The following is a 13,313-nucleotide window of genomic DNA, read 5'->3' as shown; positions in this document are numbered from 1 at the left end:
CGTTGTCCAAAACTGCTTAGTGGATACCTAGTACAAATACTTTTGTCCTGGGAATAATTAAAATAGAATTACATGGTCAATGCCAGCCTTCTAAGAGTACATCATCCTCCAACAGAATAAATATATGTGTAATTGAAAATAAAACACCCAATAACAGCTCTAGCCTAACTCCAAGTACATAATATACTACAAAGAAAAAGAAAGAAGGAAGAAATATTGCTGTAGCTGGAAGTGAGGAGGGTATATCCTGTTTCATCCAGGAATATTAAATGAAGGAAATAGCACTTCAGAAAAGGCTTTAATTATGGACAAGATATTGACAGTTTAGAGATAGAAGTTTCTTACTATCTGGCACTTTGAAAAAGATATGGAGCTGGGCATGATGCAGCCTGCCTTTAATCTCAGCAAATGGGAAGGCTGAGGCTGGAGAACTGCAAGTTCAAGGCCAGTCTCAGCAAGATCTTGTCTCAAAAAGCATACAGGGCTGTTGCCCAGTGGTTAAGCACTCCTGGGTTCAATCCCCAGTACCACCCCACCACCACCAAAATGTGGAAGTGTGGGATGAAGAGCATGTCAAAGTTAGCAGAGGCAGGAGAAATATATTAGTTTGGAATGCATGGAACCACAGTTGTGAAATGTAGAGTCTTGTTTATGACCTGTCACAAAAATATCTGGAGGTTTGGGAGAAGAAACATGGCTGCTAACAGAGATGAAGAGAGGGAGGGAGAGAGTCTGCTTGCTAGGAAGATATACTAAGGAGAACTTGACCCTGAAGAAGAATTTCAAAGTATAGATAAGAAACTGTGCCTCTATTAACTTTAGTAAGGACAATTTGCCTTGCAAGATAAGAACAGTACTGGGAAAAGAAAACAAGTAGGTTTTTCCACATGAGGTGGCAACTGTGTCCTAGGGGTCGACATTCTTGACCAGAGCATAGCACAGGACCTGGAGGATTCTACTGCAGATTCTTTCTGTGGCATCATAAGGACCTCAAGGGAAAAAAAAATGTAGATGTATTCCTTGAATTGAGCATTTGAATGTGATTTCCAGGATTCTTATATCCTCTCGTCTGAGAATAGTATGCAGACAGAGCCAAGAAGCGGTAGGACTAGGACATTTAGTTCAATTTAATTTGGCTGTCAGCAGTAAGGAAGGTGAATTCTAAAAATTTAAACTTAAAATGGACAATTAATATTCAGGCTATATCATTTTCTATTCCATTTAACATATGAATTATTATATAGTTAACTTTGAAAGTTTAGATCAACACATCAACATGAACCATATGGATGAAACAAGCTGAAATTGGGTAACAATCCAAGAGAAGAGTTTTGTTAGAGGGTGTTCTTTTCCCCACATACGTATGTATCTCTATCAGACTCTCCTCTCTTGCTATAGATAGCTATTTCAATGTATCCCTTTATACTGGAGTTGTACAAATCTTAGATTTTCTTCTTCCTATAGACATCAGGTACGAGAGCATGATCAACACCATGCTAAAGGACCTCTTTGAGTTGCTGGTGGCATGTGTGGCCAAGCCTACAGAAACCATCTCCAGAGTGGGATGTTCTTGCATTAGGTGAGACAAAGCTTCCCTGGCTCCCCACAAAGTTGTAGGTTTCATTACAAAATCCAAGGAATTTATCTTTTGTAGTGGCAATCCACTTTGGGGATTGATTTTTCTAAGTAAAACTGAGCAAGTACTAATAAGTTTTCCAATATCTGTTGTGTAAGGCATCCTTACAAGGTACTCTGCTGCATAGGAAGTAACCTAAGTCAAGATCCCTACCCTCAGGGAGCTCATTGCCTATTCAAAATGACATGAAAGAGATGGTCACACGACAAAGGATGATCATATGGAATGATTGATGAATGCCAAGGCAGGGTCGGAGGTGTAGGGAGAAGGGGAAGAAGTTTGGTGTGGTAGTGACACTTGGTCAGATCCTCCAAACCAAGTAAGGTTTCCATAGGTGGGGACATCCTGAGCAGGAGAGTAAACAGATGCATGAAGACAAGCATGATAAGTGACAATAAGGGGTTTGTTTCCTTTGAATGTAGAAGAGTGGTAGAAATGGCCTAGAAAGAAAAAAATAAATGCAGAATATATACATCCTGCATATGAGCCTAAGCCGAAACTCTGGCCTGTTTGTAATGGGGATCTGTTGATAATGCTGCATTTTGAGAGTGGAATGCCAGGTGGAGGGACAGCAAGAGCGATTGGAAACAGGAAGCCCTTCACATAAGGCCCTAAGTTTTGTGGTAACAAGATGAATGGATTCAAGACTTCTTTCCTTGTTTCTTTTGGCAGGTATGTCCTGGTGACAGCGGGCCCAGTGTTCACTGAGGAGATGTGGCGGCTGGCTTGCTGTGCCCTGCAAGACGCCTTCTCCGCCACCCTCAAGCCAGTGAAGGTAAGAAACATGGATGCTAACAGAGATTATGAAGAGGAGGAAAGCCACCCAAGTGGCCTCTTCCACAGCCCACCAAGCACAGGGCCACATCAGATCCCAGGCTGGGCCTGGCATTGAGAACCAGGAAACACCCAGTAAACACATGCTCTTTCTCCCTAGGACCTGCTTGGCTGCTTCCACAGTGGCACTGAGAGCTTCAGCGGGGAAGGCTGCCAGGTGCGGGTGGCAGCCCCCTCCTCCTCCCCCAGTGCCGAGGCCGAGTACTGGCGTATCCGAGCCATGGCCCAACAGGTAAGGGCTGGGCTTTGGATCTCGGGGGCCTCAGAAGCTTCATGTGCATGCCAGGATTCCTTCCTGAAGGTCTCGCATCACCAAACTGCCTTTCATTCCCTTAGGACCACATACATCCTGGCCCTGACCTCTGGTCAGCACCACTCTTCCCAGGAATGACATTAGCCTAGGCACCTGCATCACCCCCTCTCCACCTTCCCTCGCTTGATGCACCCTCAAGTACCCAGATCAAACAGAGGCCTTCCTGCAGCCTGACCTCTTTATGCATAAAACACCTGCTTAGGCTACTTATAAGTGTTTGCTTAACTATTGTTACTGCTAAACTATGAGTGCCTAATGAGAGCAGATTTATTTGATTTTTTTAAATCTCCTGTGCAGAACACAGATCTTAACATTTAAAAGTGGCTTAAAATTTGAATTCAATGTAACTGATCAGTAAAATACATCCCCCCCATACAAGAATCATTGCATATCAATGGCTTTTCCCTTAAAAGTTGCAAATGTTAGTTGTGAGCTCCAGAGGAGCAGAGAATATATCCTAGACATTTGCCTTTGGTGATCCTAGAGCAAAGCAAAGAGGAGGTGGCTTAGGATATGTTTGTTGAATCGATGAATTACTGAATCACAGAAGGCCTCATGGCATTACACAACATGGAAATCTCCCTCTAAGAAACTCAGCAGTACAACTAAGTTCTGTCTGTAAGTTCACATATATTCTTGACAATGCTGTTCATGAGAGTAAAAGAAGTGAAAATGGACTAATTCCCAACAACTGACTAGCCCAACACCCCATCACAAGTTTGAACTGTGTTCATAATATGCAGCTATTTTGACTATATATGTGTAAAATGTGAAAGTTTTACACATGTAGAGGAACTGTCACATTTGAATTACCTTTGAAGAAAGACTTGGATGCTATATTCAGAAAGCTCCATTTCTCTGCTCGATCTGCTTGGATTCTTAATAAAAAAAATCCCCCCAGCACACAGACAATCTAGGATCCTCTGATTATCAATGTAAGGAACTCAGTTACCTCCACACGGTCAGTTGAGAAATTTCCTGGCAGGCCTGGCTTCTGAAGAGCTTTCCCCAGCAACTCTCAGATAGGGGGACAAGAGTCTTCCTCCGTCAGCCTCTCCCACCTTCTGTTGAGCACCTTCATAACATCTGGGACCTGAGGATTCTGCTGGTTCTGAGGGAGAGAACAAGTCCCTCTGAAGCATCCTGGGCAGTCTGAGCAAACAGAGAAGAAATAGTAAAACTGTAACAAAGAGGTACTTCCAGCAGTATGGCAACTGTGGATGGCTGTGGAAAGAAGACTGGCCCAAACCAAGAGGGGTCCTCCAAAGAGTTTGCAGGCCTGAACAGGAAGCTGTGCCACTTGGCTTATTGTCACATGTGCATACATACAGTGGTTTTTCCAGCCATACCGCAGGAATATGAAAATGTCAGTGGCATCTTCTGAAATAAATTGTTAATAAAGAAGAACAGGGAAGCAATTCAGGCCCCTAGAGTTCTTCCTTCCTTCCTTAATCCAAACCTTCCTTTTATGTTCACTCTTCAAATAACCCAATATTCAATAATCTGGCAATTCTTACGATACTTGGAAAGAAGTGGTTTCCTTAAAAATAGTTTACTATTTCCAATGGTGATTTAAGTCAGGAGAAATGAAATCATTTGGATCAGAGCACTGACATTTTTTAGTTCCTTCTGTCACTGTGTAATGGAGTAGGCTTAGCCACATCAGTAATCCTGACATAAGTCCTAATTAATTATTCTTGTACTGGATATAAAATGATACCAAACAGATGTCAAATTCAGAGATAATCCTTTACAAATATAGCCCCTTTTATTTACTTTTAATATTAAATGTCGGTGCTGGCTATTTGGAATATCCTCTACTGTCATATGATACAAGAGGTAGCAACGTCCATTATTTATTCTAATGCTTTGTATGTATAATACACATAAATTTGTTTAATTAAACATATACTAAATAGGAAACCATTATCCTCATTTTATAATAGAGAAACTAGGTAGAAAACAAACAACTCACCAGTACTACCCAGCTAGTCCCTGGTGTGGTCAGATAGAGGATGTTGGGTCCTGAACTGTGTTCCTGTATACCCTTGCAGGTATTTATGTTGGACACCCAGTGCTCACCCAAGACTCCCAACAACTTTGATCATGCCCAGTCCTGCCAGCTCATCATTGAGCTGCCTCCTGACGAGAAGCCAAATGGCCACACCAAGAAAAGGTAAGCAGCTGACCTTAAACGCAAGGAAGTTCACTGATGCCAGTCGTTGCTAATCCAAGCTTTGTCCAAGAATACTGAAAGTGTTTGTGAAGTCAGTCCTTCAGCAGGTTTTCTTAAATATAGTTAGCCTTGTAACCAAAGCTCCCATTTCATTGTTCAAGTTGCCACAACCAAGTAACATAGGCTAGGTGACAAATGGCGGTGTTCTCCCACAGGTCTCTAAGTTGGAGTTCAAGGGGTTGGCAGAGCTCCTTCTCTCATTTTGGCTTACAGATGGCCGTCTTCTGTATCCCCTCACACATCCTATCTATGTTTCTGTATCCAAATTTCCTCCTGTCACGGAGACCGTAGTCATATGGGGTTAGTACCCACCCTAATGACCTCATTTGGACTTCATTACCCCCTTAAAGAAACTTTCTCCAAATACAGCCACATCCTGAAGTACTAGGGGTCAGGACTTCAACATATGAATCTAGAGTGGACACAACCAACTACATGTTATAATCTTTCATAAAACAATGATTGGCCAGGCACCATGGCTTGCACCTGTGGTCCCAGCCACTAAGGAGGCTGAGGCAATATTTGCACCCAGGAGGTCAAGGCCAGCCCAGACAATTATTGTAATTTGAGGCATTGTTCAGATTGTTTCAGTGAGAAATACATAAAATTCTCCATGGGTAATACCACTGTCAGGAAGCCAAAAGAAACATGCTCATTTAAAATACTATCACCCTGCCTAAAAGAGTTGGAGATGAACTTCTGACCATCTAGTGGTAGGCATTTGAGCACTAACTGTAAAATATGAGGGATTGATATTTTCACTAGCATTTTACTCACAAGACACATTCAGAGGGGCTGAGTCACTTACCCAAGGACTCACAAACTTCAAAGTATAAAGCTAGTATCAAAACCAGGTCTGGCTGGGTCCTTTACCATTTAGGAGAGAAAGTTGGTCCTGAATGTTTACAACCCTCCACATCTCTAGAGTTTACACCCTCGCCACCAATGTGATGGTATTAGGAGGTGGGACCTCTGGGCGGAAATTAGGTCAGGAGGGTGGTCCTCATGAATGGGATTAGTACCATTAAAACAGACATGAGAACTCCCTTGCTGCCTTTCTGCAAGCTCCAGAGAGCCTCACCAGAATCCAACCAGGCCAGCACCCTACTCTCAGACTTCCAGAACTGTGAAAAATCAATTTGTTGATTAGATAGCTAATCAATGGTATTTAGTTACAGCAACCTAAGCTTAGACAGATATCACTCACAGACTCTGGGTAATTTGTTCAATAGTTAGTGGGTTAGATTTAGTCAAATGCTTGATATGTACAAAAGGATACATGGAATATTCAAAAGTTGTGAAGCATAAATAAAAACTAGAATAACTATGTACCTGCCACCCAACTTCAGAAATAGAATTTTCCCAATACCCTCTATTCTTTCTCAGTTCCAGTCTTTGCCTCCCTTAACTGCCAGCCACTAGTTTTTAAGTGTCATTTTTGTGTGGGTTATATACCAAAAATTGTGTAAGCCTTTCACATTTTAAACATCAATCCGTATGCAATTTTCATTCTTTTTCTCCTCTTGTCTTTTTTTTTAATATATATTTCTGGTTCCAATGCAGCCAATTATTCTTCCTGAAAGATTGTTGAAGTAAAAGTAGGGGGAAAAAAAGGAATAATAACGGGCTGAGTTCAAATTATAAACAAAACATAAGAAAAGTAATATAACCTATTATTATGTCATTGGCTTAAAAGATTCTTAAAATTTGGAGATTGTAAAATATATCAACATGGTTTCATAAATCTATTCATACTCATTGTAGTTAAGTATAACAGGAAAACCATATTAAATTCCTTAGCCAATCCCACTAGAGAACTCAGCCAAACTATATTCTTGGATTTGGCTTTTATATTAAAAAAAAAAAAGATACAGTGGAAGATGAGTGAGACCAAGAAAAGTTGTTATGTGATACTCAATTGCATCCATGTCAAAATCACCCATGGGCCTGGGCACAGTAGTGCATGCCTATTATCCCAGCAGCTCTAGAGGCTAATGAAGGAAGATCTCGAGTTCAAAGCCAGCCTCATCAAAAGTGAGACTCTAAGCAACTCAGTGAGACCCTGTCTCTAAATAAAATATGAAACAGGGCTGGGGATATGGCTCAGGAGTGGTTGAGTGCCCCTGAGTTCAATCCCCAGTACCAAAAAAAAAAAAATTACCCATAGGAAAAATAAATTACCTAGAACCAGATTATAGCATTTAATTAAAGAGCTATTTCAGTTTAAAAAAATAAAAGAGCTTTGACATCGATAGCCCAAGCATTACACAATTCACATAATCTTAGAGTTTTAAGAAGTCCATTTACTGTGGATCTGTTTCTCTGAAACTGACATTAGCATGTTTTCAGTGAACCAATTGTTATGCAATCAACTTTCGATTATCCAATCTGGGGGTTGGCTTTACTCTGCACTTCACATCAGAAGCAGGTATGCAGTCTTAAAAGAATACTGAGAAAATGGTTGAAAGATTTGGGTACAACAAAAATTGGAAAATACATTGAAATTCTTGGGTATGCCAGGCACATGCATGGCTGTCTGTAATCCCAGCAGCTCAGGAGGCTGAGGCAGGAGGATCACAAGTTCAAAGCCAGCCTCAGCAAGTTGGTAAGACCTTTCACAAATAGAAAAGAGCTAGGGACATAGCTCAGTGGCAAAGCACTTCTAGGTTCGATCCTGGTACCACCCCCCAAAAAAATATCTTGGGTACAAGAAATTGGAAAATTGTTTGAGATCCTTATCTCCTATCAGCATAGATAAATACAAGTTGCATTTTCATAGATATTTCTCTTTTTTCATACGTGTCTAAAATGTTGATCCCTACATTATCCGCTTCTTTTTCTCTTATTTGTTTTATCATTTAGCCAAACCTAAAATAAATGTCTTTTCTATATGTACAGTTAGCAATTAAAGCATCAAAGATCTTGGTTGATAAAGATCCTGCAATTTGGGCTGGGGTTGTGGTAAAGTGCTCACCTAGCATGTGTGCAGCCTTGGGTTCAATCCTCGCACCACATATAAATAAGTAAAAATAAACATATTGTGTCTAACTACAATTAAAAAAATTTTTTTAAAGATACTGCAATTTAAAGATACTAGAATTTGCATCAGCCCTCTTTGGGTGTTTGTCGGAATCAGGCTTTCCATTTCTCAGGGAGGGAATAGGAAACTTCCTAGTGGGCTGAGGGTTTTATTCCTTCAGAAGACTGATCAAACTCACCCCTGTGGTTGAACTTCCTTGTGTGGGGATCCCGCTTCCAGGGAAAGTGGGGCTCAGGTGTCAGAGCCATTTCTCAAAGAGAACATTTCCTCCAGGCAGTCTTGTCCCAGACAGATCTGTTCTTGTTTTTCAGTTGGTTATAGAGACCTACTGGGTGCTGCTCTTACCAGTTTCTCAGGATGATGAATAAGACACTGCCTTGTCTTTCCTATGTAATGGGAACAGAGGACTAGGCAACAGACTTGTGTGGTTCCTGAAGGATTTCAGAAGAATGCATATTCAGGTTTCCTAAACCTTAAGTAACCTGCCAGAAGTTTCTTAAGTAGGAGCTGGAGGGAGGAGAGAATGATAAGTCTTTTTGTAATGGGAACATAGTTTCTATTTGGGATAATGAAAAAGTTCTAGAAATGGTGATGGTTATGTAACACTGTGAATATACTTAACACCACTGAATTGTACACCTAAAATAGTTAAAATAGTAATGTTATGCTATATGTATTTTACCACAAAACTTAAGTGGTTTATTTTAAAAAATTACTGGTTTTGAATGACAGACCTTTATAGCTCATTTAGATTTATTCAAGGATTCTTATTATTTTCTGCTAGGTAAAATACTGTCTGCTACTTATAATCTTTAAATTTAAGGGCATAATTAGACAGAATAAAGTAAAAAGTTATATTAACAATATTGATTTAAAAGGTCCAACCATTATGTTAATAAGTTATCATAATTTTATAATTATCCTGTTATGGGAATTAGTTGGCAACATAAAAGCATAAACTATTTTCACAAAATTCTACAAGCAATGAGAAGAACAGGAAACCACAAACCCAAAACCACATTGGTGAACTAAAGTGTTTGGTAAATGTGGTATCTGGGATTGATTCTTGCACTAAGAAAAAAATTTCAATCAATCAAAAGGGGCTAAATCAGCAAAGCATTTAAGCACCCACATCTAAAGCTGTACGGCAACTATTCCTCAATCTGTACCTGTTCTTCAACCAGGTGCCCTGGCCTAACAGGGAGGATTTGCCTCCCTAACCTCCCAACCAGGTAGGCACCTCAGGGAAACCAGATGGCCACTCAGGGCCCATGAAGAAATCACATCACTATTTCCTAATGTTTGCCCAATAATATCAACAGCATTAAAACTTTTCAGCATTTGACTCTCTTCTCTTGCATATGCTGGAGATGGAAGTTTGATATATATGTACCTGAAACATTAATATTTAATCCTGGAAAACTGGTCTGGGTATTAAAGCCAAACTTCAATCAGATTTCAAAAAAAAAAAAAAAAAAAAAAACATCAAACCAAGATATTTTTAATTCTATTACTATGAAAGAAACTGTCATATCCTATAATCATACCCACTTTTAAAATTTTTTAGAAAAATGTTGTTGTTTCCTAAGACTTGTTAGTTCAGTATCATAACTTACATTCAGGAACTCCTGGATTTTGAGAAGTGTTGGGAATTCCACTAGTTAACATTGAAATCCCACCAGTTAGGATTATAATAGAAGTTTGCCCTTTTTTAAGGAAGGCATTGGAATACAGAGAGTTAGAGATGTCATTCTGAAACTGGTAATGTCTACATTGCCTTGAAATAACCAAGAAGGCGCTAATCTGCCCTTTGTTTTCATTTGAAGCGTTTCTTTCAGGGAAATTGTAGTGAGCTTACTGTCGCATCAAGTGTTACTCCAGAATCTGTACGATATCCTCTTAGAAGAGTTCGTCAAAGGGCCCTCTCCAGGAGAGGAGAAGACGGTCCAAGCGCCAGACACCAAGCTGGCCGGCTTCCTCAGATACATCTCCATGCAGAACCTGGCCGTCATATTCGACCTGCTGCTGGACTCCTACAGGACAGCGCGGGAGTTTGACACCAGCCCGGGGCTCAAGTGCCTGCTGAAGAAAGTGTCGGGCATCGCGGGCGCAGCCAACCTCTACCGCCAGTCTGCCATGAGCTTCAACATCTACTTCCACGCCCTGGTGTGCGCTGTCCTCACCAATCAGGAAACCATCACTGCCGAGCAAGTGAAGAAGGTCCTCTTTGAGGACGACGAGAGAAGCACAGATTCTTCCCAGCAGTGTTCATCTGAAGACGAAGACATCTTTGAGGAGACCGCCCAGGTCAGCCCCCCGAGGGGCAAGGAGAAGAGGCAGTGGCGGGCGCGGATGCCCTCGCTCAGCGTCCAGCCGGTCAGCAACGCCGACTGGGTGTGGCTGGTCAAGCGGCTGCACAAGCTGTGCATGGAGCTGTGCAATAACTACATCCAGATGCACCTGGACCTGGAGAGCAGCATGGAGGAGGCGCCGGTCTGCAGGAGCGACCCCTTCTTCATCCTGCCCTCCTTCCAGTCCGAGTCCTCCACCCCCTCGACGGGTGGGTTCTCGGGGAAAGACACGCCTTCCGAGGATGACCGCAGCCAGTCGCGGGAACACCTGGGCGACACTCTGAACCTGCGGGGGACCAGCGGGGACGTGCTGATGCTGCCGCCCAGCCCCAAGGTGGAGAAGAAGGATCCCAGCCGCAAGAAGGAGTGGTGGGAGAACGCGGGGAACAAGATCTACACCATGGCGGCCGACAAAACCATCTCCAAGCTGATGACCGAGTACAAAAAGAGGAAGCAGCAGCACAACCTGCCCCCCTTCCCCAAGGAGGTCAAGGTGGACAAGAAGGGGGAGCCACTGGGTCCCAGGGGCCAAGACTCGCCGCTGCTGCAGCGCCCCCAGCACCTGATGGACCAAGGGCAAATGCGCCACTCCTTCAGTGCTGGCCCCGAGCTGCTGCGACAGGAGAAGAGGCCTCGCTCGGGCTCCACGGGGAGCTCACTGAGCATCTCGGTGAGAGATGCCGAAGCACAGATCCAGGTACGACCCCCCAGGCAGAGGGTGTGGGAGGGGGCTGAGCTTCAAACACCAGATGGGTCCCCCTTGGAGGGCAGGCATACGTGGTGAGATTTCATAGAACCCATAGGAGATACAAACCCATTTGCCTCAAAGCGAGACTAAAATGGAGGATCTGCCAGTATAAATACATCAGTGTGAAACCGAAATTTTATTCTCAAGATAATTTCAGAAACTGTTTTTCCATGTTGTAACGTACATTATTGAGAATTAGCAACAGACTTGCATAAATAAGATGAAGCTAAAGCTTATAAAACTGATGGACTTTAAGTGGCATTGAGTCCTTTGTCATTTGAAGATAGAACTATAGAATTTCTTCAGTGCTAAGGCATTGTGTAAAATTTTTTAAAAAGCAAAGTAGATCTTATTATATACCAATGACCTGTTTTCATATCCAGTTTTCCATCCTTCCTAAGCACATAAAAAATTCTCATTCTTAGGGCTGGGGTTGTGGTAGAGCACTTGCCTAGCATGTGTGAGACCCTGGGTTCAATCCTCAGCACTGCATATAAATAAATAGACATATTAGTTGTAGATATATATACACACACATAGATAAAAGATCTATGTGTGGGTGTATGTGTGTGTATACACACACTTCTCATTCTTCAGGGGGCTTTGAAAAAATCATCCTGGTTTTTGTTTGTTTGTTCAATACTGGGAATTGAACCCAGGGTGCTCTACCAGTACCTTTAATTTTGAGACAGGGTCTCACTAAGTTGCTGAGGCTTGAACATGAGATCCTCCTGCCTCAGCCCCCTTAATCTGGTCGTGTGTCCCCACGCCTGGCCAAGAAAAGAGATTTTAAAGTATCCAGTTACACTGAGATGTATGTTATTGAGTAGATGCCTTCTTGACAAATCATATCTTAATAGAGTTTTAAAATTAAGTAAAATCCAAAATATGAAAAGTTATCTTAAATCAAGGCAGAACTATCCCAAGTCTTGTTGTTACACAAGACTGCTGATTAAAAATATCGTATGGCCTATAGAAATTTCATTATGAGAAGGCAAGGTATTTATTCCTTAGATTAAAAGAAAAACTAAGATTTTATTTTCAGTTTTTCAAACTTCTAATTTGTGTGTGTGTGGTGCACAGGGCCTTGTGCACATAAGGCAAGCACTCTACCAACTGAGCCACATCCCCAGCCCCCCAAATGTTCTTAATAGTATGAGTTTCTGCTTTTTCCTTCACATGTGTAGTTAAAAACCACAATTTATTATAGGCGCATTCAATTATTAGCAACTACTTTGTTACAGCTAAATCCTGATGAAACCCATCTATAGATTGACAGGGCATAACCACATGTCAAATGAAACTTTGAGACAGCCAATAATTCTCTTCAATCCTTTCTCTTAGGCATGGACCAACATGGTGCTAACAGTTCTCAATCAGATACAGATCCTTCCAGACCAGACCTTCACTGCCCTCCAGCCAGCAGTGTTCCCGTGCATCAGCCAACTGACCTGTCACGTGACTGACATCAGAGTTCGCCAAGCTGTGAGGGAATGGCTGGGCAGAGTGGGCCGTGTCTATGACATCATTGTGTAGAAGACTCAAATTCCATCCCCAAGGACAAATATCAGAGAGGTTCACAGTCAGCCTGCCAATCCAGCTGATAGCATTTGCCACACTTAAACTAGGTCTCAAAGAATAATGTTCCCTAATGTAAAAAAAAGAAAAAAAAGCCTTTCCAACCACTCCCTAATCTGGACTATTCTGGATAATTTGGTGGTATCCAAATGACACAGTGATCCTCTGATTTTTGCACATTATTACAGAAGAGTCTACATTCCTCGATACATTTCTAAACCTTTGTTTATTTCCAAGAGTTTGTGCTTGCGATTTTGTCCCCAAATGGGTCTTTTTCAAGGGCCACTCCTTAGATCCATCATTTGTAAAATAAATACAATTCCTAAGAAAATATCTGCTGGTAAGTCAAGCTGATATATAAACCCTCAGATATCTAGTACCAGACATTAGTAATTGGAAGAAAATCTGTACTATGACTGAGGGTTTGGCTGGGAAGCAAACAGCTACACACAATGTATTTTTCAATGTCATAATCAAGAGAGAGACGACTTCTGCTGTAAAATATTCCAGAACATTTCAACATTATTACCAAGTGGTTAAGATTTTCAGGTTAATATTCACCAACTTCCCCATGTAA

General features: G+C 41.7%; 1 protein-coding gene across 1 annotated transcript in view; it reads left to right on the top strand.

The window, feature by feature from the left end:
- The window catches only part of Arfgef3 (ARFGEF family member 3), a 152,557-nt gene extending 139,707 nt beyond the window's left edge, over nt 1-12,850 (top strand). Inside the window, exons 29-34 of the mRNA XM_026391876.2 lie at nt 1,465-1,579; nt 2,309-2,411; nt 2,571-2,702; nt 4,838-4,959; nt 9,886-11,107; nt 12,503-12,850. Of these exons, the coding sequence (XP_026247661.2) occupies nt 1,465-1,579; nt 2,309-2,411; nt 2,571-2,702; nt 4,838-4,959; nt 9,886-11,107; nt 12,503-12,694 (1,886 nt within the window). The 3' untranslated portion in view covers nt 12,695-12,850. The remainder of the gene's footprint in view (nt 1-1,464; nt 1,580-2,308; nt 2,412-2,570; nt 2,703-4,837; nt 4,960-9,885; nt 11,108-12,502) is intronic.
- The last annotated feature ends 463 nt before the right edge of the window (nt 12,851-13,313 follow it).

Source organism: Urocitellus parryii, chromosome 8 (assembly GCF_045843805.1).
Source record: "Urocitellus parryii isolate mUroPar1 chromosome 8, mUroPar1.hap1, whole genome shotgun sequence".
Taxonomy (NCBI): Eukaryota; Metazoa; Chordata; class Mammalia; order Rodentia; family Sciuridae; genus Urocitellus; species Urocitellus parryii.
The sequence above is the reverse complement of the archived record's forward strand: the minus strand, read 5'-3'. Positions and strand labels throughout refer to the sequence as shown.